At 44.3% G+C, this 23,126-nt stretch overlaps 1 protein-coding gene and 1 long non-coding RNA gene across 15 annotated transcripts in view; one reads left to right on the plus strand and one right to left on the minus strand.

Annotated features, from left to right (window-relative positions):
- Positions 1 to 23,126, plus strand: part of LOC138755231 (lysine-specific demethylase 4C-like) — a 417,729-nt gene that overhangs the window by 46,839 nt on the left and 347,764 nt on the right. For 12 of the 14 annotated variants that reach the window (XR_011352148.1, XM_069920849.1, XM_069920842.1 and 9 more), the window contains 3 exons: positions 2,023 to 2,198; positions 3,036 to 3,153; positions 9,069 to 9,262. Coding sequence is in view for 13 of the 14 variants with exons in the window: in XM_069920849.1 (XP_069776950.1) it covers positions 2,023 to 2,198; positions 3,036 to 3,153; positions 9,069 to 9,262 (488 nt within the window). In the remaining variant the exon portion in view is untranslated. Of the gene's footprint in view, positions 1 to 2,022; positions 2,199 to 3,035; positions 3,178 to 9,068; positions 9,263 to 23,126 lie in introns of those variants that run through there. The other 2 variants (XM_069920853.1, XM_069921002.1) reach the window with 2 other exon arrangements.
- On the minus strand, positions 20,862 to 21,937 carry LOC138755295 (uncharacterized). Its single transcript, XR_011352168.1, has 3 exons — positions 21,727 to 21,937; positions 21,519 to 21,633; positions 20,862 to 21,410 (listed from the first exon to the last, which is right to left on the minus strand). It is a non-coding gene; the product is annotated as an uncharacterized lncRNA (long non-coding RNA).

Below are 23,126 nucleotides of genomic sequence, written 5' to 3' on the forward strand. Positions count from 1 at the left end.
TATTTCCTTTAAAACCTATCTATAAACAATATAAAATATAACATCATCTGTCACAATATGAAGAATAAAATGGATGTCTATTGTTTGTACAACATTTCCAGATGAGGTAGTGGAGCAAAGGGACCCAGCGGTAAGTATTCACAAATGACTAAAAGTAGTAATGCATGGTAATAAGGTAATTAAAATAAAAGTGAGTCTGCCTGGCCTCGTTTCTTTTTCTACCAATCTCGCATCACTTTCCCACTCGCTCTCAACCCACCCTTTTGGTTGTTTGTTCTTATTAAGCAGTTTTCTACTCTTACTTCTTCTGGCTTTATATATTTTTTTGTTTGCAATAGTAACCTATATCACTTTTAAAATACATTCTGAAAAAATCTTAAAAGGTAACCTAACTGAGAATCCAAATGTGGATTCCTGTTTGAAGTTAAATAATGTGAAATTAATGTGTTGATCAGCAATTATGAAAGTTGAACTGGAGTTGAATAGCTGTGCTAGTGAGTTGTGAAGTACAAATTTAAGTTCTCTGTTCGTGCTGTAGAGTTTTGGTTTCTTTTCCAGATGAAGATTGCTTTCATGTTTGCATCTCTGTAAGCTCTTGAAGTTCAAAGATTCTCACATGAATGCACAGAAAAAAAGAGGAAAAAGCGTTTTTGAAAATTTTGCAATCTCTGCAATTCCAGAGAAGGCCCCCCTAACTGCAACCCAAGGGCCTGAGTTTATGAAGCTTAATGATGAATATTTCCACTTGTAGTTGATATTTGCATTTTGTGTTTATGCATTTGAAATATGTGCTTTCATGGGTGTTGGTTAGTGTTGGTTAATGGGTAACTCTCAAAACTCTCCTTGCAAAACAGCTGAAAGGAATACTGTTCAGAGTTGCACTTAATTAGCTTTCTTGATTATTCTCCCTCGTTAACACCCAACAGTCAAATGGCATGAACTCTTTGACCACCTTGATTTGCCATCAGTGGAGACATAGTGGTGTGACGTTGGGTGATAGTTGCTAGAACATTGCATACTTGCTGCATGGTTTCGAGCAAAACGTGGACAAGGAAACATACTGAATTCAAATTGTTTTGGCTTAGTTTCCAGTAAATGGTGAAGGAACACAAGGTAAAAATCTACTTAATGTTTTTCAAGTCAATCTACTGTTTGTCTCTGCAAATATTGATAACCAATGTATAGTTCTTGCTGAGATCAGCTCCTAGCTTTTCACTAAGAACATTGGTCCTTAAGACATAGCACAAATACAGTATTAAGCCAAGATTAATAGCAGGTAGAACTACTTAAAGCTGGACAGCCAGTGTTGATCTGCAGGCTGTTATGGCAGAAGAATTGTATGCAAGGCCCATAACATTGTGGGTTGGCATATTCCACACTTCTCAGTTGATCTCAAACTGTGGATCAATGACGTGTGAAAAATCATGTTGAGTGCAATACCAGATGTACCTGAAAATCAGATGCAAAACCTAACAGCATTTCATGCATACCATATGGCAAGAGCAGCATGGTATCAGATAGAAAATGCTCATAGAACAGTAAAAATATGAGGAGTCAGCCTCGAAATTAAAAAGTAAAATTAGTAAGATGAAAAAAAGTGTCATGGCTTTTTCACCTTCATGCCAAAGCCAGTTGCAACAGGTTCCACTTTCTTTTGTCTACATTTGATTTCTGTACATGAAATCATTCTACTTTGGCACATTTACTTGTTGAAATGTTGAGCTGGTGTTCTAGCTTTTCAGCATTTCTTTCCAACTCTATCTTGTACACTTAAATATGTAATTCATTGATATTTGAAACAATTTGGGCACTTGGAATTGCAGATAGTACAAAATATTGAATAAATTCTGTTGTCATTATAGACTGATAACTTGTTAAAATGGCCTCAATTGCTTTGGTATGTGAGGCAGAATTTACTTGTTATTAATGATGTTAATTATTCTAAATAATAAGGTTTAATGCACATTCTCATCCAAATACAGGACTACTTTCATGTTCTGAGATTTCACATTTTGTGCTTAGGTGATTCCACCAAAGGATTGGAAACCTCGAAGAAATTATGACAACATTGATAACTTGGTTATTCCTGCTCCAATTCAGCAAATGGTTACGGGACAGTCAGGTCTCTTTACCCAATATAACATACAGAAAAAATCCATGACAGTTGAGGAATTCAGAAATCTGACCATCAATGATAAGTAAGTGTAATACTGTATGCATGTTTTATTTAATGGATCTTCATTTTAATATGAAGAACATTTAGACAATGTTGTCCAAATTATATTTTAAAACAAACCATCCTTTTTCAACTGGAATCTGCTTAAATTTAAAATTTAGACAACAGCACGGTAACAGATCATTTCGGCCCATGAGTCCATGCTGGCCACTTTACACCCAATTAACCTACACCCAGGTACATTTCGAATGGTGCGAGAAAACAGGAGTCCCCGTGGAAAACCCACGCAGGCGTGGGGAGAACGTACAAAGTCCTTGCAGACAGTGCGGGATTTGAACCCTGGTCTCAATCGCTGGCACTGTAAAGGCGTTGCGCTAACCGCTACGCCAACCATGCCACCCCATGTTTAGTATTCTGTTCTGAAAATTGTAGTTTCGATGATTCTGTAGTCACCAATAACTTTTGCAGTGGAAATTCATATTGCCTGCACTAGGGTGTGCATATTAGAACATTGAAGTTAACAACAAGAAAACAATTGAATGTTAAAGATATGTGCAAAAATTCAAACATTTTTGACAATATTGGATGTTTCATTCAGGGACTGTGATATAATTGCCTTTTAAAGTATACTTTAGAAGCCCATCAGTTTGTCTTCAAGCTTTAGGCTCTCTGTTGCTGTTTGGCAGCAGGCTTATTGCAAGAATTGGAATTCCTACTCCAGTCACTTTCCTGTGATAATAATGCCTGGTTTGATTGACATTCAAGCATATGTATTGCATATGAGAACAAGTATTTTTGTGGCCTTAATTTTTTTTTTGAGTTTTGTATCAAAAGTCCTTTTAAATCATTTATTTTGAAGTAGATACTGCACTCCACGATACCAAGATTATGAAGATCTTGAACGTAAATACTGGAAAAATTTGACCTTTGTAGCACCAATCTATGGAGCAGATGTCAGTGGCAGCCTCTACGATGAGGTAAGTAATTTATACATTAGATAATACTTGGTCTGGTGTCAACTGGATGTGTTGCAACTGTCAATTTTGTACTGGAACGAATGTCATCTTAACCATAACGTATCACAATGGCAAATTGAAACAAGAGAGCTATTCTTGCATATTCTGGCTTTTTACTGTCTTTACTCTGAGTGTTGTGAATATTGAATGAAAATTGAATGAGCCGTTGCTTCTTGGGGGGGCGGGGGTTGGGTGTGTGGGGAGAGTTTCCACAGTTTTGAGAAGCTTCATCTCCTTCGCCAGTTGAGCTTAGTATTTTGATCTAGAGCTTGATGGTAATGTGTGACATGGCAGTGAACTAATAGCTAAGTAGATAATATAAATGTCAAAAAAGTGTCCAATGTTGATTACTTGTTTAGGTAATCTGCAGGCCTAATGTTAATTACGAATGAAATTTGAATGCTGGTTTTGCAGTAGAATTATAATGCAAGTATCTGATCATTGCACCATTCAGTTTGGAAAACAAAACATTGAATAAATGTTCTTAGTCTAATCCAAATTACCTTTATCTTCTGAAAATGTGTCACTATTTTCATTTATTTTGTGATGCCAAGGGAGGTTGAGTAAAATGTCAACCAGTTGTATTATGCTTTGATTTTGTTTAAAAATTGATAGAAATTTGCATTGCATCATCAAACTGGTTGATTATGTCCTTGTCATAATTATTAATGTCCTCTTTCTGCCTGGCTTTTTCCCCACAAAAGACCATCTCTTTTTCCAAAGGATGCAGACTTGAAAGGGTACATCCATCTTAGTCATTGCTGCTGTGGCTCAGCCACAGAGAGCATTTTCTGCTCTTTTTCTAATAAAACTGATACTATCCCAAGTTATCTTAATTGTGAAGGCAGCCCCTGTCACTCAGTTAATTGCCATTGCCACTTCCCTGATTTTCCCCACCCACTAAGCAACACCAGAGATTTCCCCTAGCTCTACTTTTGAATTCTGAAACCGGTTTTAGAGACAGACCATCTGGTTGGAGATGGCCAAGACTGAGTATTATATAAGGTTATGTTCAATCCTTGCTGTCTACAGCCTTCAGAATTAACATCAACGACTCCAATTTCTGTTTACCCCTTCTCCCGTCTCTTTCTCTTGTCTCGCTTTTTAATTCCAACTTCCTACCCCTTCTGTTCCATCTCTTGTTCAAGAGTTACCCTTGGACCCCTCCACCATGACTTCTCAGCTCTTTTTCTTCTCCTCTCCCACCTGCGTACCTGTTAGCCTGTGCTGCTTCCCCTTTCTCTTTCTTCTCTTCCTCCCCCTCCCTTTTATTCAGCACTTGCCTGTATTTTCTTATTCCTGATTGGTTATCCTTTAATCTGCTGAGTGTCTCCAGTACAATTGCATATTATCTTATGACCATCTCTCTTGATCTTTACATAGTCACTAAGTCGTTAGCGTGCCTGACTGTCTGCTATTCATTGCTGATTCAATGCAATTTCCCACATAGAAGCATTGGGAAGATTGATTCTATTGTATTTAGACCCCATTACAAACTCTGCTTCTTCGCCATCAACTCTGTCCCACTATGTGGCAACCCTTGTCATCTTGATATACCTGAGCCTGATTTCCTTTTTGTGCTCAATGTGAATTTGAGACCAAAACCCATGCTGTAACAGGGAGAACATGTAAACTTTGTAGAAACAGTGGAGAATTTTAACCTTGGTTCTGGTGCTGTCACATTAACCATTACACTAACCGTGCTGTCCTGTTCATGTTTGTTCAACAAGCTCCTTGATTTTAATTTCACCAAGATTCAGATACAATAATGATTTCACTCCTTCCTTCTGTAATGTTTACCATTTTAATTGTCTTGTGAGATAGCTACATTCCACAAATTCTGACCTTGATCATCTCCATATTTATTTGTTTCACAATTGGTAGCCTTACATTCACCTGCAATAGCCCAAAATCGTGGAATTTCCTCCCCACCCCTCCCCATAAACATTCGGAACAAGCTTCTAATAATCTGCCTTAATATTTCCTTTTGTGACTCAATACCAAAATTTATTTTGATACATTGTTCAGAGTTGCATCTTTGACAAACGTTCTACCTTTCATGGAGTCATTCTCTATCCTCCTGTTAACTTGGCAGCCAACTTTATGAGAATGAAAAATAACATTTTTCATGATACCAAGCATCATGTGTGGGGAAATACCCATGAATTGTGATCACTAAATGTTTAAGGAACACCAAATACTATTTGATAATTTTCTGCCTTGTTTACTAAGAGGTATTCCTAGAAACAGTACACTGGATTGTCGATTTTAAAGTTTTTACTTCCAGCTTTAGAATTGGTAGTTTGAGTTAGACAAAATTAATAGTTTGTAATATAACACTAGCTTCATTTCTGGCTTGGATTTGTGCAACTGTTATTGTTCTTGTGGTAAATGATTGTCCCCTGAAAAAAACTTGAACTATTCTGTTGAAGTTTTATTCAAACTGTCAGCTAAGTTAAATTGAAAGCATTGTAAAGCAAAGCAGAATCTATCAAACATGGTGGGCGGACTTGTTTTTCCCATCATGTATGCATGTTGTATTAAATCCAATGATAATAATCTTATTTAAACTTTATTTCAAATATTAATTATCTGGGATTGCCTAGTGCACATAGTAAGATCTATTCATTGTAGCGGGCCGAGTGGCTACGTAACATAGCAGGCTGTATCGCTGCCAGTGCAGCTGGCCAAATGGCTGTGCAACGCTGCAGTCTTGATCAGCACCTGTGCAGCTGGCTGAATTGGGAATGCTGTGGGCTGAATCGCAGCGCACAGGGCAGTTAGGAACTTGCTATTAGGGTGCGGGGCTCTTTTTGTCTCCACTTAAAGCCCCAAATCCTTCATGTGCATTGCAGGGATGTGATGACGCCACTTCCGGTCCGGGAGTCCGGGCCAGAAGTGACTTATAAAAGAGGCAAGTTTGAATAAACATAATTGCTGACTAACTACTGTATCTGGTGCATTGATTTAGTGGTGATGCTACAGCAGATGCCACAGCATCTTGTATTTTTGTTTACTATAATTGGATTTAATATTTGAAATGTTTCATTGGAATATGTAAAAGCTTCTGAAAATCAAGCATTGGAGGCGCAGTTTGAAATTTGGAGGCAATGGAAATTTTGAGGGAGGTATTAAGGTTGAGCTGCACATTGCCAATATGATTGTGGAACCTATCTACATCTGGATGGTGTCATTATGAAATTAAATATCGCCGACAGATCCAAAAATAGATCTGTAGGTGGGATGAGATTCCTTTACAGGAAATTCTCTGGCTTTGACTAGCTGAGATAGAATTGAATTTGGCAATGCAGCCCCTTTTTCGCTGAAAAAAGGGTAGGAATCAAGAGGAGGATAGTTTCATTACCAATATCAGAGGCTTTGATGTTATAAAAGGTAAAATTAAAATTGCACAAAATGCCACTTTGAGCTACGATGCATGGAAGTGTAATTGAAGAGTTCAAACATGTGCATAATTTATGAGATGAGAAAATTGAAAGACTATGGGAGTTTGGTCACTGGACAATTTACAAGAATAGAAGGGTCACTTATCATTAATAACCAAGAATAGACAAAAAGTGTACAGGTATGCGGCGCCTTACGTCCTTTGGGGCAACATCTGACTGCATATACATCCATGGTCCCATAATTACAGCAATTTAGAAAAAGCAATCACTAGCTTTAGGAAATTGTATACTGTATACCCACACTGATTCCACTGCCTGGCTCTCTCCCCATAGCCCTGTATCAGTCCCCACAATGGTCCACTGCCTCACTCTCTCCCATAGCCCCATGTCAGTCCACACACTGGTCCCACTGTCCTGCTCTCTCCCCACACCCCTGTGTCGGTCCCTACACAGCAGGTCAAGCGGTGACGTTAAGTACCACATACCTGTATAGAGTAATATGGAGACACACAGGAGACTGCAGCTGTTGGAATCTAAAACTAAATACAGTATGATGGAGGAAGTCAAGGATCAAGCCGCATTAGTGGGAGAAAAAGGTTGATCCATGTTTTGAATCTTGACAGAGTTTCAGTCTGAAAAATCTTATTTTTGTACTGATACCGCTTGACCTGCTGTGTTCCTCCAGCAGATTGTGCATAGAGTGATATGTTTTTAGAAGGAATTGATGTGAAATGAGAATCATTTCAGATTGAGGCTGTTGTGGAGTATAATTTTAATTGCATTAGTTTCATTTATCAAGTATAGTGATGGATGAGATAACGTTTTAACATTATTTTTTAAATGCAAGGTAAAATGCATTCATACGATGTCCTTTATGCAGTGAAGAAATCTTTTTGCAGTGAAGAAATCTAATTTACAAATTAGGGTATCTTGACATCTTAAAAGTAAACTTTAAATGCTTAGGTTGGGAGAATTTCACAAGCTTGTTTTTAAATTATACACAGACTACTGTGATTTTTGTTTTAAATTGGTAGCAAACCTGTGCAATTTTACTTTGAGATCCTAGCATTTTCTTTTAAATTTAGACAAAGTTTAGACAACTACAGCACAGTTATAGAACATTCTGACGAAAGGATCCACAGCCACTTAATATCTCTAAAGGGACCCTCTTTTGCTTTTCTTGCTTATTTTAAGAATGGCACTGTGATACTTGGTGATTCATTGTTTACTTTTGCAGGGCAAATAAATGGATTTTTTTTAGTATCTTGTGGACATGATATATTGCATACATAATAAATTTAATATTAATATTCAATAATCAGCATATTTTATGCATTTATTTCTTATTATTGTACAATTTATCTTCATTTTCAAGAGTATGTTCTGGGCAAATGCTTGATTAAGCACAAATTGTGAAATCAAAAATGCTTTCATTAGTTTCAATTTAAGAACTCAAATTGTGATCGAGAGCTCATGATTTTTGATCAAAAAATCCTAAGCACTTAAAATACATCAACACAAATCTCTTAAAGATAAAATATTGTGTTAGCACTAAAATCACATTTTAGACAATAGAAGTGTTTGAATCTCCCCATGGCCTTGCCTCTCAATCGTACATAAACAAGCCTCTCAAAACTCTTAGACATCTCTTTCTCATATGGCATTGTATTTTGCTGCATGTTTTAAACTTAATTGTTACTGATGCAGTTAGTTGCCTTGTTAATTGTTACTGATGCAATCAGCATTGACCTGAGCACTGAACATTGAAGGGATTGCTCTGCTCCAAACCTGCTCTGCTCTCAACCAGGTCAGCTGTTTGGCTCAGTTTTTAACTGGTTGATACAATGTTCAGATTTATTGTCAGAAAACATAAATGACATTACATTTCAACCCTCATTATTTTTATTGTAACATTTCTACTTATTGGTCATGCAAAAAAAATTGTACCCAAGAAAAGATAAGCATATAAAAGCAGAAAAGGAAAAAAGTGTAAACAAACTGCAGTATCAAAAATAAATATTGAATAATAAAGTGCAAAGAGTCTTTAAATGACTCTTAGTTTGTTGTTTAGGAGTCTGATGGTGGAGGGGTAGCAACTGTTCCTGAACTTGTTGCTGCAAGTCTTGTCAATTATACATATTTCCTGATGGCAGCAGTGAGAACAGTATGTCCTGGATGATGGTAATCCTTGATGATTGCTGCTGCTCTGTGATGGCAGCATTCCATGCAGATTTTCTCAGTGGTGGGGAGAGATACACACATTTGTTTCCTGGCTGTGCCAAAAGACAAAAATGCCCTCATTTTTATTTTTTTGAGTCGTTGAATGAATTTATCCTTGATGATGGTGAACCTATTATTGCTGAAAATAATTTTTTTAGGATAATTGCTATTCGATATCACTTTTCTGTTCAGCACCAAAGGCAATGTGTATTTATTTATCCACATGATTAAATTCAAGTATTATTCTTCTAGGATGTCGATGAATGGAATATTAGTCGTCTGAATACAATTTTAGATGTGGTGGCAGAAGAAAGTGGGATTGCGATTGAAGGTGTGAACACACCTTATTTGTATTTCGGCATGTGGAAAACTACTTTTGCTTGGCACACAGAAGATATGGATCTGTACAGCATTAACTACCTACATTTTGGAGATCCAAAGTCTTGGTAGGTGAAATAGTTCAGTGACATTTCTGTTTAATTTCTTACAATGTATTTATCAAGGACAAGCAAAGAAAATACAACACAAAAATACACAGCACATCTTTCCATTGTGCTTGTGTATGTGACAAACTCTCATCCCTCAATTCTTATGTATTGATTATTTGCTACTATTTTAAAATAGTGTTGTATAAAATATATTGATAAATGAATTCTGTTGGTTTGCCTAAATATAAATATATAATCATCAACAGTTGTTATTACAGAAATATTGTTGAGCCAGTGGTGAAAGTACAGGAGGAAGTGAAGGGTGGGCATGAGTGGTGGTGCGTGTTTGTTTCTTTTGGTCCAGGTTGATATTTCTAACTCTGACATTTTTAGTTTAAGAATAATAGAATGAAGCGTTCTTTGTTTAAGAATCTCAAATATAATGGTGGTTTAATTCAAATTGATTAAGTTGCAGAAAGTTCCTTGTCAATGAACTAGAATGTATAAATATTTTTGTGGTACAAAAAAAAGTCAGTTTGAAACCAGTGGATGTTTATCTTTATTTCATGCTGCGGTTGAACAGTCACTGAGACTGCAACTGTAGCTGCAACAGGTCTTTATTCCATTTCTCTGTGAGCATGCAAACAAGGGCTTTCAGGTGAGAGGGTCTTCCTGAGAATACATTAAAACACAATGAGATGGGATAATAGGTGATTGCCAATTATTTGGAATGACCGTGGTTATTTTTAGTGATGTTGATGGTTAGGTTGCTTATCTGGTACCATCCATGGTCCTTTTCAGAAGTTTGAGGCTGATGACCATTTTTGGTATTTCCATGTTACAATGGTGTCAAAAACTTAAATATCGAATGCATTGTGTGTCTGATATGTTATCTGCTTCACGAGATAATTCTCAATCACCTAACACATTTCACACTGAGTTACATAATATTAATCTGTTGTTCCTCTCAACCTTAAATCTTTTGGCTTGGAATTGCAATGCATTCTTGGTGTCAATGTGGATTCTTGTTAACTCAGTTCTTCTAAATATCCATCACAACGTTGCCTATTTTATTCCTTGAATATTTGGTCAAGTATCCCAGAATGTCACAGGGTAATGTCACCTATAGTGTCTATCTCATCACTGAACAAGTATGTACCTACATATCTTTTTCTTTGGCTTGGCTTCGCGGACGAAGATTTATGGAGGGGGTAAAAAGTCCACGTCAGCTGCAGGCTCGTTTGTGGCTGACAAGTCCGATGCGGGACAGGCAGACACGATTGCAGCGGTTGCAAGGGAAAATTGGTTGGTTGGGGTTGGGTGTTGGGTTTTTCCTCCTTTGCCTTTTGTCAGTGAGGTGGGCTCTGCGGTCTTCTTCAAAGGAGGTTGCTGCCCGCCAAACTGTGAGGCGCCAAGATGCACGGTTTGAGGCGTTATCAGCCCACTGGCGGTGGTCAATGTGGCAGGCACCAAGAGATTTCTTTAGGCAGACCTTGTACCTTTTCTTTGGTGCACCTCTGTCACGGTGGCCAGTGGAGAGCTCGCCATATAACACGATCTTGGGAAGGCGATGGTCCTCCATTCTGGAGACGTGACCCATCCAGCGCAGCTGGATCTTCAGCAGTGTGGGCTCGATGCTGTCGACCTCTGCCATCTCGAGTACTTCGACGTTAGGGGTGTAAGCGCTCCAATGGATGTTGAGGATGGAGCGGAGACAACGCTGGTGGAAGCGTTCTAGGAGCCGTAGGTGGTGCCGGTAGAGGACCCATGATTCGGAGCCGAACAGGAGTGTGGGTATGACAACGGCTCTGTATACGCTTATCTTTGTGAGGTTTTTCAGTTGGTTGTTTTTCCAGACTCTATATATAGATATTGAAGATCTGGATTTCTCCCACTGCAACTTCAGCCAGAATACCTATAAAGACTGTTAGTCGATGTCAACTGGCTGAAATCTGTGTAATTGTGTCTAGTTGTGACCTATTTAATGGTATTCTTTTGTAGAAAAGGAGTCCTTGTGATTTTATTTGTCTATTATTGCTGGCAATGACAATAGAAGATAGATTGTGCATCAATCTTGGGGACAGTAGAAATAAGTTAAAGCATGGTGCTTATTCCTTATTAAAGTATGAGTTTCCTTTATTGTATTGCACACACAATAGACAAAATTTGTTTTCCTTTGCTTTCCCTGTCAGGGAAACAGAGAAGCTAAGTCCCTTCAGAGACATTGAATGCCTGTGGATTCAATCACCTCCTTCAATGCCACACTGTCCTGTGCTCCGAAAAACCGAATGGTAGAAACTGAGGAGACGAAATCTGGGGGTGGGGGTGGAAGAAATGTTGGATGGAACCTTAGTAGCGAAATAGCTGCCTACCAATTTCAGTGGTGATCCTGAGCTCTGTTTGCCCTCCTTATCCCCTGGATCCAATCCTCTGATGGGATTTGGAAACTGTCAGTATCCAAGGCTCTTTGGGACAGCTGTTTTATTGAACTTCAGCTATTAGTGATAATCTCCCAGCCTTGTTGACAGTTTTTCCAGTCATTTTTGTACCATCATTCTTTTTGTCATTTGAATCACTTCTGCTCTCATTCCTCTGAACTTTTATAAAAAAAATCTTGTATTTTGCAACTTTTCCAGATCTGCTGATAGGTCATTGATACTAATTTTACTTCCGATTCCCACTGTGCTGTGCAGACAGATAACTATATCTAGGATTTACTGGTTTTGTTTCTAATTTCCAAGATTAGCAGTATTTTGCTTTGAATTGACCAGCATTTCTCTTGAGTAATATCAAACTTGGAGAAGAGCTGCTCTAATAACTGAAAATCTGTTTCTCGTCTTTAATCCATGTTCAAGTTTTTAAACTTGATTCTTGGAATGGCACACAGTATCGTAGTAGGTGACAACAATACATAAATCTATGACACAGTTTGACAGCCACATCACTTAGTGGGACAACTATCTGTCTATATTCAGTAAATGGTTTTAAGCCGCAGCACCAAGGTCGCCTTCCTGGGACCCATGCAATTAGAGAGGCAAAGTTGCCTCCAGCACCTTTTAAGATGAGGGGGATAGCCCCAGTAAATAGCTAACCTGGCGATGCATCACGCAAATTAGTCTTCCCTTGATCTTCAACCCCCCCCGCCAGCTGTCGGTCATCTACCCCCCCCACCAGCTGTCGGTCATCTACCCCCCCGCCAGCTGTCGGTCATCTACCCCCCCCCCGCCAGCTGTCGGTCATCTCCCCCCCCGCCAGCTGTCGGTCATCTCCCCCCCCGCCAGCTGTCGGTCATCTCCCCCCCCGCCAGCTGTCGGTCATCTCCCCCCCCCGCCAGCTGTCGGTCATCTCCCCCCCCCGCCAGCTGTCGGTCATCTACCCCCCCGCCAGCTGTCGGTCATCTACCCCCCCGCCAGCTGTCGGTCATCTACCCCCCCGCCAGCTGTCGGTCATCTACCCACCCGCCAGCTGTCGGTCATCTACCCCCCCGACAGCTGTCGGTCATCTACCCCCCCGCCAGCTGTCAGTCATCTACCCCCCCGCCAGCTGTCGGTCATCTACCCCCCCGCCAGCTGTCGGTCATCTACCCCCCCGCCAGCTGTCGGTCATCTACCCCCCCGCCAGCTGTCGGTCATCTACCCCCCCCGCCAGCTGTCGGTCATCTACCCCCCCGCCAGCTGTCGGTCATCTACCCCCCCGCCAGCTGTCGGTCATCTACCCCCCCGCCAGCTGTCGGTCATCTACCCCCCCGCCAGCTGTCGGTCATCTACCCCCCCCCGCCAGCTGTCGGTCATCTACCCCCCCCGCCAGCTGTCGGTCATCTACCCCCCCCGCCAGCTGTCGGTCATCTACCCCCCCCGCCAGCTGTCGGTCATCTACCCCCCCCCGCCAGCTGTCGGTCATCTACCCCCCCGCCAGCTGTCGGACATCTACCCCCCCGCCAGCTGTCGGTCATCTACCCCCCCGCCAGCTGTCGGTCATCTACCCCCCCGCCAGCTGTCGGTCATCTACCCCCCCGCCAGCTGTCGGTCATCTACCCCCCCGCAGGCTGTCGGTCATCTACCCCCCCGCCAGCTGTCGGTCATCTACCCCCCCGCCAGCTGTCGGTCATCTACCCCCCCGCCAGCTGTCGGTCATCTACCCCCCCCGCCAGCTGTCGGTCATCTACCCCCCCGCCAGCTGTCGGTCATCTACCCCCCCGCCAGCTGTCGGTCATCTACCCCCCCGCCAGCTGTCGGTCGTCTAGCCCCCCGCCAGCTGTCGGTCGTCTAGCCCCCCGCCAGCTGTCGGTCGTCTAGCCCCCGCCAGCTGTCGGTCGTCTAGCCCCCCGCCAGCTGTCGGTCGTCTACCCCCCCGCCAGCTGTCGGTCGTCTACCCCCCCGCCAGCTGTCGGTCGTCTACCCCCCCGCCAGCTGTCGGTCGTCTACCCCCCCGCCAGCTGTCGGTCGTCTACCCCCCCGCCAGCTGTCGGTCGTCTACCCCCCCGCCAGCTGTCGGTCGTCTACCCCCCCGCCAGCTGTCGGTCGTCTACCCCCCCGCCAGCTGTCGGTCGTCTACCCCCCCCGCCAGCTGTCGGTCGTCTACCCCCCCCGCCAGCTGTCGGTCGTCTACCCCCCCGCCAGCTGTCGGTCGTCTACCCCCCCGCCAGCTGTCGGTCGTCTACCCCCCCGCCAGCTGTCGGTCGTCTACCCCCCCGCCAGCTGTCGGTCGTCTACCCCCCGCCAGCTGTCGGTCGTCTACCCCCCGCCAGCTGTCGGTCGTCTACCCCCCCGCCAGCTGTCGGTCGTCTACCCCCCCGCCAGCTGTCGGTCGTCTACCCCCCCGCCAGCTGTCGGTCGTCTACCCCCCCGCCAGCTGTCGGTCGTCTACCCCCCCGCCCGCTGTCGGTCGTCTACCCCCCCCGCCCCGCTGTCGGTCGTCTACCCCCCCGCCAGCTGTCGGTCGTCTACCCCCCCGCCCGCTGTCGGTCGTCTACCCCCCCGCCCGCTGTCGGTCGTCTACCCCCCCCGCCCGCTGTCGGTCGTCTACCCCCCCGCCCGCTGTCGGTCGTCTACCCCCCCGCCCGCTGTCGGTCGTCTACCCCCCCGCCCGCTGTCGGTCGTCTACCCCCCCGCCCGCTGTCGGTCGTCTACCCCCCCCGCCCGCTGTCGGTCGTCTACCCCCCCCGCCCGCTGTCGGTCGTCTACCCCCCCGCCCGCTGTCGGTCGTCTACCCCCCCCGCCCGCTGTCGGTCATCTACCCCCCCCCCGCCCGCTGTCGGTCATCTACCCCCTCCCCGCCCGCTGTCGGTCATCTACCCCCCCGCCCGCTGTCGGTCATCTACCCCCCCGCCAGCTGTCGGTCATCTACCCCCCCGCCAGCTGTCGGTCATCTACCCCCCCGCCAGCTGTCGGTCATCTACCCCCCGCCAGCTGTCGGTCATCTACCCCCCCGCCAGCTGTCGGTCATCTACCCCCCCGCCAGCTGTCGGTCATCTACCCCCCCCGCCAGCTGTCGGTCATCTACCCCCCCCCGCCAGCTGTCGGTCATCTACCCCCCCCGCCAGCTGTCGGTCATCTACCCCCCCCGCCAGCTGTCGGTCATCTACCCCCCCACCTGCTGTCGGTCATCTCCTCCCCCCACCCCAACCATCTGTCGGTCATCTCACCCCCCCCCACCAGCTGACATCACAGGAGTAACCAGGTCGGCCATTTTGCTGTTCAAGTCGCTGGCCAACGCATCCTGAGTAAGTTTAACTGGGTTTCCTGTCTACCTCCAAGGTAGGGCAGGGATCCAGTTGACTTTAGACGATGCTGACTGGGTCCGACCCTTTCAAGCTGCCTTGTGAGTGTGGCGCCAACAGGGCAAATTGCCCGGTTAACCCCATTTTACAAGGCAGTTTGAAAGCTCCTACTGAAATTCTTACTTGCTGCCAGACAGATATTTTGCAGACTTTTGATGGAGTATTAAGCAACGTGCCAAATCTCCTTAGACTTGTTAGAAAGTAGAGGTATCAGGATACATTCTTCACAATTGTCTTGATGTGTTAGGCTCAAGGAGAGATCTTTTGAAATATGTACTCCCAGAAACTTGAAGATATTTAACCTCTTCAACCCCATCTCATCGATGCGGACAATTGTGTAATTCCTGGACACCCCTTCCTAAAATTAAGAGTAAGCTCCTTTGTCTTGGTGACGATAGCCCCTTTCACACTTGAATCCTACTAAATTGGCTGTTTAGTGTCCTGAGATAGGGATGAGGATTTTTGGCTTTTCACACTTGACCCCTCCTAACAGTTTCCCACTTGCAAGAGCCATCCCTGGGGTTAGGACTGTTCTTCTGGTGTCGTCATGCGTGTGAAAGGGGCTATTGAGAACAAGATTGTTCTGGCAACACCCAACCAGATCTTCAATCTCCATTTTATATTCTGACTCACCCATTCCAGTTATTCTTCTACCAGCAAAGTTGTCACCAATAACCCCTTTCACACTTGCAAGTGATCCCAGAAATTAACTGTCAATTGGCCTTTAAAGTGCCTCATGTGAAAGCAAAATCAGCTCAATGCTGGTGTCAGATGACATCATCTCTCGCCGGGGATTGAAGGCCTTAATCCCTAGTACAATCTCTGACGTCTGCAGACGCCAAAGTTGCAATCAGGCAAGTGTGAAATGGACAATTGCATTGTGGGATTGAAATGACCCAAGTTTTTGCAGGAGTGTGAAGGAAGAAAAGATTGAAATGAAGGTACAAACTTTGCTGTGGGAAAGTTGCAGTGGTGGGGGGGGGGGTGGGTGGGAGGGGGAGAGAGAGGAAATAAATAGCAATAGTGGATAATTTTTAAACAGCATGGGAAAATTGGTAGCACGACCACATAATTTATAAAGACCTTGGGAAAAACCAATGGTGGACCTGACTTCCCGAATGCTGTGCAACAGAGAAACCCCTCCATGAATTCTCTGTGCATGCAGCTAGGCATACACCACTTTCTCTGCTATATGGAATTCTGGGAGGGCAGGTCCATCATCGGTTTTCCCCACAGTATTTATAAATTGTGCATGATAGTGCTACAAATTTTCCCACATTATATAAATTGAGTGCTATGGTGCTAATAACTTTCCCACCCTGTTTAAAAATTGTTCGCTATTGCCATTTATTGCTAGCACTTTCCCAGAGTCTTTATAAAGGTTTATATAGGATGGCACAACAACAATGGCCTGAAGGATTCATACTGTGCTGTACATCAAGCTTAATTATGTTATAATTAGGCATAATTAATTTTGTTCAAATATAAGGTCATAATACATTGACCAGGATTTAGGCTAGGTCCACCATTGCTTGATGTGTCATGACATAATCGGTAGAAGGCAGAACAGTCCTAACCTGGAGATGGTGAAAGCGAACAATGTCCAAGTTAGGAGTGGTCGTCTGCAAAGCCAAACCCCCATTCCTATCCCAGGACATTGAACGGCCATTTAGTGGGAAGCAAGTGTGAAAGGGGCTAGTAATTTGTAGATTGTGTTGGAGCTGAACTTGGCTATGCAGTCATGAGTGTACAGGGAATAGAGCAGGGGTCCAAGCATCCAGCCTCGGGGAGCTCCTGTGTTGATGGGCAGTGAGGAGGTGATGCTGATCTTCACTGTTTGGGATCTCTGATGAGGAAGTCAATGATCCAGTTGCAGAGGGACGAACAGTCTCAGATCCCTCAGCGTGTATATTGATTTTGCAGGTCTGATGGTGTTGACTGCACTTCAGCATTCAATGAACAACAGCCTGATGTGGATGTTCTTGTGACCCAAGTAATCAAACACAGAGTGAGATGACATTTGCCATTAACCTGTTGTGATGAGAAGTAAATTGGAATGTTTTAAGCTTTTCCCACTGTGTACTTTCTGATTTCAAAATTTGGAGAGCATCACTCATTTGAAATAGTTTCATTTTGTGCAAGCATTTTTTTGTTCTCTTTTGTTATGCTTAAATCAGAACAAAATATCACAAAGTGACTCTAAGGTTTTATACTGAGTGGATTTTCTTTCTGCCTCCCTTGTTATTTTGTTTCAGATGCTCCTTTTCTGTATTAAAACTGGCCACATCAGCAAATTGTGCAAATTTTAGGAAAGAATTTCTCCATGTTCCACTTTGTTTAAATGTTGGTGGGAAGGACATGGCTTGTTTGCCTGTAGGTTAGGAATTCTCCCTGCTTTCTTTTTGGTTGGCCCTTCATCTTTTTTACAGGAACCACTTGATTATCTTTTCCAGTTATCTCTTGATTCACTCAACTGAAATACTATGTTAAAGCCACTAAATAAATGTAAGTTGGTTTTGGTTAATGCATTGTACTACCTGGCCTTTTTAGAGGTTACACCCAATATCACTGTCACTTCAGGAGTATACTGTTATATTTAGAAGCCTCAACAAATCAAGATATAGTGGAGTCTGTTTCTAATATCCAAAAGTGGTGCTTTCTGTGACTGATAATGCCCAATGACTATACCAGAAAATTAATGATAGTGAAATGAATTCTAAATGAACTGAAGCAATGCATTTCCCTTACGTTACTAATTTGTAATGGTTATGTTATATAATTTTAGTTGGGGTGTAACCTTGTTTCTCTGACTTCTGTTATCAGGCAGGAACCACTGTTGTGAGACCCTCATCCACTCCTCCCTCCCCAACAATCACCCCTTTGGCACTTACCCCTTTGACCGCAGGAGATGCTCCACTTGTGCCCTCACCTCCTACCTCGCCACCATTCAGGGCCCCAGGTAGTCCTTCCAAATGAAGTACATTTGTGAATTGCCAAGGTAATCTACTGCACCTGATGTTCCTGTTGGGGTCTCGACATCAGAGATTGGATGTAGACTGTAGATTGCTTTGTAAAAACACCTAGACTCTGTCTGCCGCAATAGCGTGGATCTCCCAATGGCTAACCATTTCAATTCTTCACCCCATTTCCTTGCTGACGTGTCTGTCCGTGGTCTTGTGCGCTTCCAGACTGAGATCACCTGCAAATTGGAGGAACAACACCACCTCTTCCTCCTCAGCAACTTCCAACTGGATGGCACAAACATGGACTTCTCTGGTTTCCATTATAAATTAATTATCTTTTAACCCTTGCTCTAGCACTCCTCTCCCTCTCCCTCTCTCCTCTCCTCTCCCTCTCCCTCTCCCTCTCCCTCTCCCTCTCCCTCTCCCTCTCCTCTCCCTCTCCCTCCCTCTCCCTCTCCCTCTCCCTCTCCCTCTCCCCCTCTCCCTCTCCCCCTCTCCTCTCCCCCTCTCCTCTCTCCCTCTCCCTCTCCCTCTCTTCCCCCCCCTTTCTTTGTCTCCTTTCACAGAGCCAAAATGAATTCTCACCTTTCCTCTTATCATATCCAATTAACATCTTTTGTCTGTTGGACTGTACTCTCTTTAATCTTGGTAATAGGGGAGGGTTGTCCAAAAGAGTGTTAGAAAATTCTTGCCAGATGCTTGCTCTCATCTTTCAAAGACCTCTCATTAGGTTTCCATAACAGTGAAATAGCACATATCAAAATCCCATGTGACTGCAACAAACGTAAACTATTCTTCTAATCTTTCACAACTTATTTGCTAATTTTCACTTGGTTGATCAACCTTTCATGTATCCTTCTCCAATGGAACACCATTGCTTTGTTCCATTTTTATGTAGCCAACAATTGTCAGAGTACTGATACAATTCCCTAGACCAGGGACTGAGGATCTAAAGGTTTACATCTACTTCCTAACAAAATGCAGATTTTCAGCAATATATGAAAATGCAAAACAGCTTCCATGTATGCTGACGATACTCCAAATTTACATCACACATCTCTCGCCATGCTTGCACTAGGCACTTTCAGGTGGCCAGTTGCCCCCGCATGTAAAGCTGCATGTGTAGGCAATATGCAGATGTTTTGAGGCCACCTGAATGTGCAGGAGGCGCTCTTGAGGAGAGCTACTTAATACTCCTTCGAGATGGATAATCAGCTCAGCTCATTGGCTCCCCCATCCACCTGAATGCAGCTGGCTGAAAGCGGATGTTAACAGGTCAGGCTGCTGACATAGCCGTGACATTGTCAGCCTGAGACGCCCGGCATGAATCTTGAAGCACATTGTGCAGGCAGGCTAGTGCAGATTCAGTCGTTTTGTTTTAGCAGTGCTGGAAAACAGTGCATTTGAACAATGGCTCCAAGAAAGGATTGTAACTAGTCTGAGGAAGAGGTAAGACTGCTTCTAGACCATCTGACCCAGGAATCCCAGAAAAAGGTGTTCACTGGGACAGTTAGGGATGGTCTCACTTTTGAGCGGCTGTCTGGAGTGCTCGCAGCACAAGGGCACAAGCGCAGTAAAAATCAGGTGGTCACGAAGCTGAAGAGCATGAGGAAGAAATTCCATGCAGTCCTGGACCACATCAGGAGGAGTGGCAATGGCCACAAGGAGTGGTAGTACTTCAACCAGTGCCACACTCTCTGGAGGTAGCTAGCTGATCAGCTACTCCCTTGAATGTAGCCAGTGCTCTGGAGACCCCTGAATCCACAGACCTCATCCCTGAGGGATCTCAGGGTTCGCACAGTGGCAATGGAGGAGACATGCTGGTCCAAGAGGAGGAGGCCACCGCTGAGGACCCAGCAGCCACGATTTGGATGCCTCCGAGAGAGGAAGCGCAGAGGTCACTGTCCCTGGAAGTGGCGAGGCAGCATTCTCAACAGAGAACACAGGTACAGTAGCATTGAGGTTGTGTTTATGGAGAAGCTCTTAAGTCCAATGCTGATGCACTTTTCCTGTTTCCACCCACAGCTTCTGGTCTCAGACGTAAGCGCTAGTGACTGACGAAGGGGCAGGTTCTTGCGAAGGAGCTGCAGGCGATGATGTGGCACTTGACAGGGAGGACAGTGAGAGAGACCGCCAGCGTGCAGAGGAGGTGCTGGATCAGAAGCAAGTCATGCTCGCCGACCAGAGGGAGGACGAGGAAACAACGTGCCGCTCCGACGTGGAGAAGCATGCCCAGTCAATGTCTGAGTTTGCAGCTTCCCTGTGGGGATTAAGTGCCGCAATGGACAGGCAGTCAGTCATCTTCAACACATTGGTCACGCGATTGGAGGCCTCCCATCCCCATTCCCACAGTCATATGGTCAGCCTTATCCCATGTACCTGGCCCCTCCATCCAGCATGCCATTTCATTCCACACCAGTGCATCACAGTAGTGGACGCTTTGGCATGACTGAGATGCTGGGGTACGGGACAGGTTCCTCTCTGCCCCGCCACCACCCCAACTCGTTCCTCTCAATGCTGGAATGAGGTTTGTGTCAGAATAAACATCCTTAATGCTGCTAATTCACTGTTCACTTTTGTTGTTCATGAAACCCCTCATAAGTGCAATGTTCTGTGCAACACTTTAAGGATGTAAACATTCAGCAGTGAGATGCTATGGTCCTGGGTGGTTGTGTTTGTTGTGTTTACTGTTTCAGTGTTTGATCTGCTGAGTTCAAGTGTGGAGTGGATTTGCACTGTTATTTGTCCATTCCATGGTTTCCTTCAAGTTTAAGAATGATGTGAAATGTTAACGTTGCGATATCTACCTCAGATATTTATGAAGCAGTGTGATTTCTCAAAGAACGTCTTTTATAAAATTTTATTAAATTTTACAAGTTTCATTTATATGCACCCGTTCATTCGCGAGAGCACATAACATGCCAGGTAGCAGGTTCATCTCACCACATTGGGTGGGGAGGGTGGAGTGGGGTGCAAATTGTGGAAAATGGAGAGCTAGGTAGCAGGGACATACCCTTACAGGATGGACATGATGGCAGAATGGATGGCCTGGTGCCCATGCCCCTGCTGATGAGCACAATCTGCGCTATTGGGTGCAGGACCATCTGCTTCAACCATTGTCCACAAGTAAGTCTTCCTTGCTAATCTCACATATATTGTGCAGTACATAGCAGACAAACACATCTAGGACTAAGGTGATATAGATATCTAAATGCTTGGACAGGCACCGCCTGCAGCCTTTTAGATGGCTAAATGCATGTTCCACCACTATCCTTGCTGAATTAAGGGCCTTGTTAAATCTTCGCTGATCCTGATCCAGTACTTGGTGCTGTGTGAACCCCTTCATCGGCCAGCTTTGTAGGGGGTATGCTGCATCACCCATAAGATGCACTGGAACCTCTACTCCCTCAACATCCTTGGACACCTGCAAGCACAATGATGCAGAAATGTAGTTAATTCATGCACCTGAACGTTGAGATAGCCAGCATGCATAACATATTGAAACACAGAGCTTTGAAGGGTGAACACTCACGTCACGTGGGAAGAGGTATCCGCCCTAGTCCTCTGCTTTTCTATACAGAGGAGAGTTGGCAAGCACTTTGAGATCATGCGTGCGGCCCGGCCACCTCACAAACACATCTGAGTAGCTGTAACATGAATGGAAATCACAGTGGAAATCACACTGAAGTTATAGTAATTGGAAATGTGTTGTGATACACATCAATAGAGGCGTAACTCACCAGAATCTGTGGTCAACCTCCGCTTGCAGAACCACTGAATGCCACCCTTTGTGATTGTAGTAGGCTGCAGCATCCACACTGGGTGTGATAATGGGAATGTGTGACCCATCAATGGCACTAGCACACAATGGGTATCCCCTTTAGGCGAAGCCATCAATGGTCTCCTGGAGACGTGTTCCACTTGGCAGGTAGATGAAATGTTTACCGAGGAACTTCCTCAAGTCGGCAGCTACATCCTGCACCACCCTGCACACTGTGCTGACACCTATTCCAAATCTGGTACTGCTGGATCGATACGCACAAGGGGTGGCATACCACTACAAGGCCACAGCTAAATCGAAGTCCGGTCTCCAATGGTCACTGCAAGTCCGGTCTATGCGCCTTCACATGAGGTCTTATGAGTTCTAGTATAATGTGAAAGGTACCACATGACATACGAAAGTGTGTGCTCCACTCAGCATCATCAAATTTGGTGAGGACATTACTCCAGAACTCAGCTCCCTGCGGTCGGATCAACTTCCAGAGAGACTGATGTGTCACCATAGCTAATTGTCTGACCAGCAGCATTCGCCTTCGTCTGTGGCGCTTACGCTCCACGCGCCTTTTGACTGCTAACTGCGGTCTTCTTGCCCTCATCCTTTGCAGGAACCTTCTCCTGATTGCACCCATGCTATTTGCAGATCTCAGGATGATTGAAAAGCTTCAACAGCACAAATAGCCTTATCAAGGATCTGCCGTATCTCATTCTGAACACTCAGAAATGCTGAAATCATCATCATCATGTCTCCTTCCTGCACAGGCTCTGCCATTGTCCTGTGTTCCTTCTTGTCGCGCTCAAAATGACATCACGTCAGTGGGTGGGATCACAGCTGACACTGGGCAGGAGCCGGAGGTGTGCTCAGAGCATCATACTGTGCAGCTGTGCCCATCAGATGGGCAGCGTTGCGCTTTAAATGCTGCCACCTGAATGGCAAATTAAAGGGCTGCCTCTGCTTCTTCAGGCGCATTCTTAGCGTAGAATGCTCCTCAAAAAGCCTGTTGGTGATATATCTTTTCCTTGTTAGGATGCTGTGAGACCAGCTGAGTTCCTCCAGCACTTGTCTTTTTAAACCTCAGTTGCCATTGTGATACTACATTGCCACCTACTGGATATTGCAGTTATTTTCAAAAAAAATATTTGTCCAATCTATCCAATTTAGGTTTCACATTTTTAAAAAAAATGTTTTAAAACTTGCTTGACAAAAGTTTATTTTTGCTACTCTTTTTAAGAAAGATAAACAAACACTAAGCATAACAGATTAATTTGTGTTTTTTTTAACCTTCCCCTGGTTTTCAAATCCAGATAAATAAAAGTTTTCTTAAAAAAATTAGAATTGCAAAATAAACAAATGACTTTTTTT

Source organism: Narcine bancroftii, chromosome 1 (genome assembly GCF_036971445.1).
Source record: "Narcine bancroftii isolate sNarBan1 chromosome 1, sNarBan1.hap1, whole genome shotgun sequence".
NCBI classification, from domain to species: Eukaryota; Metazoa; Chordata; class Chondrichthyes; order Torpediniformes; family Narcinidae; genus Narcine; species Narcine bancroftii.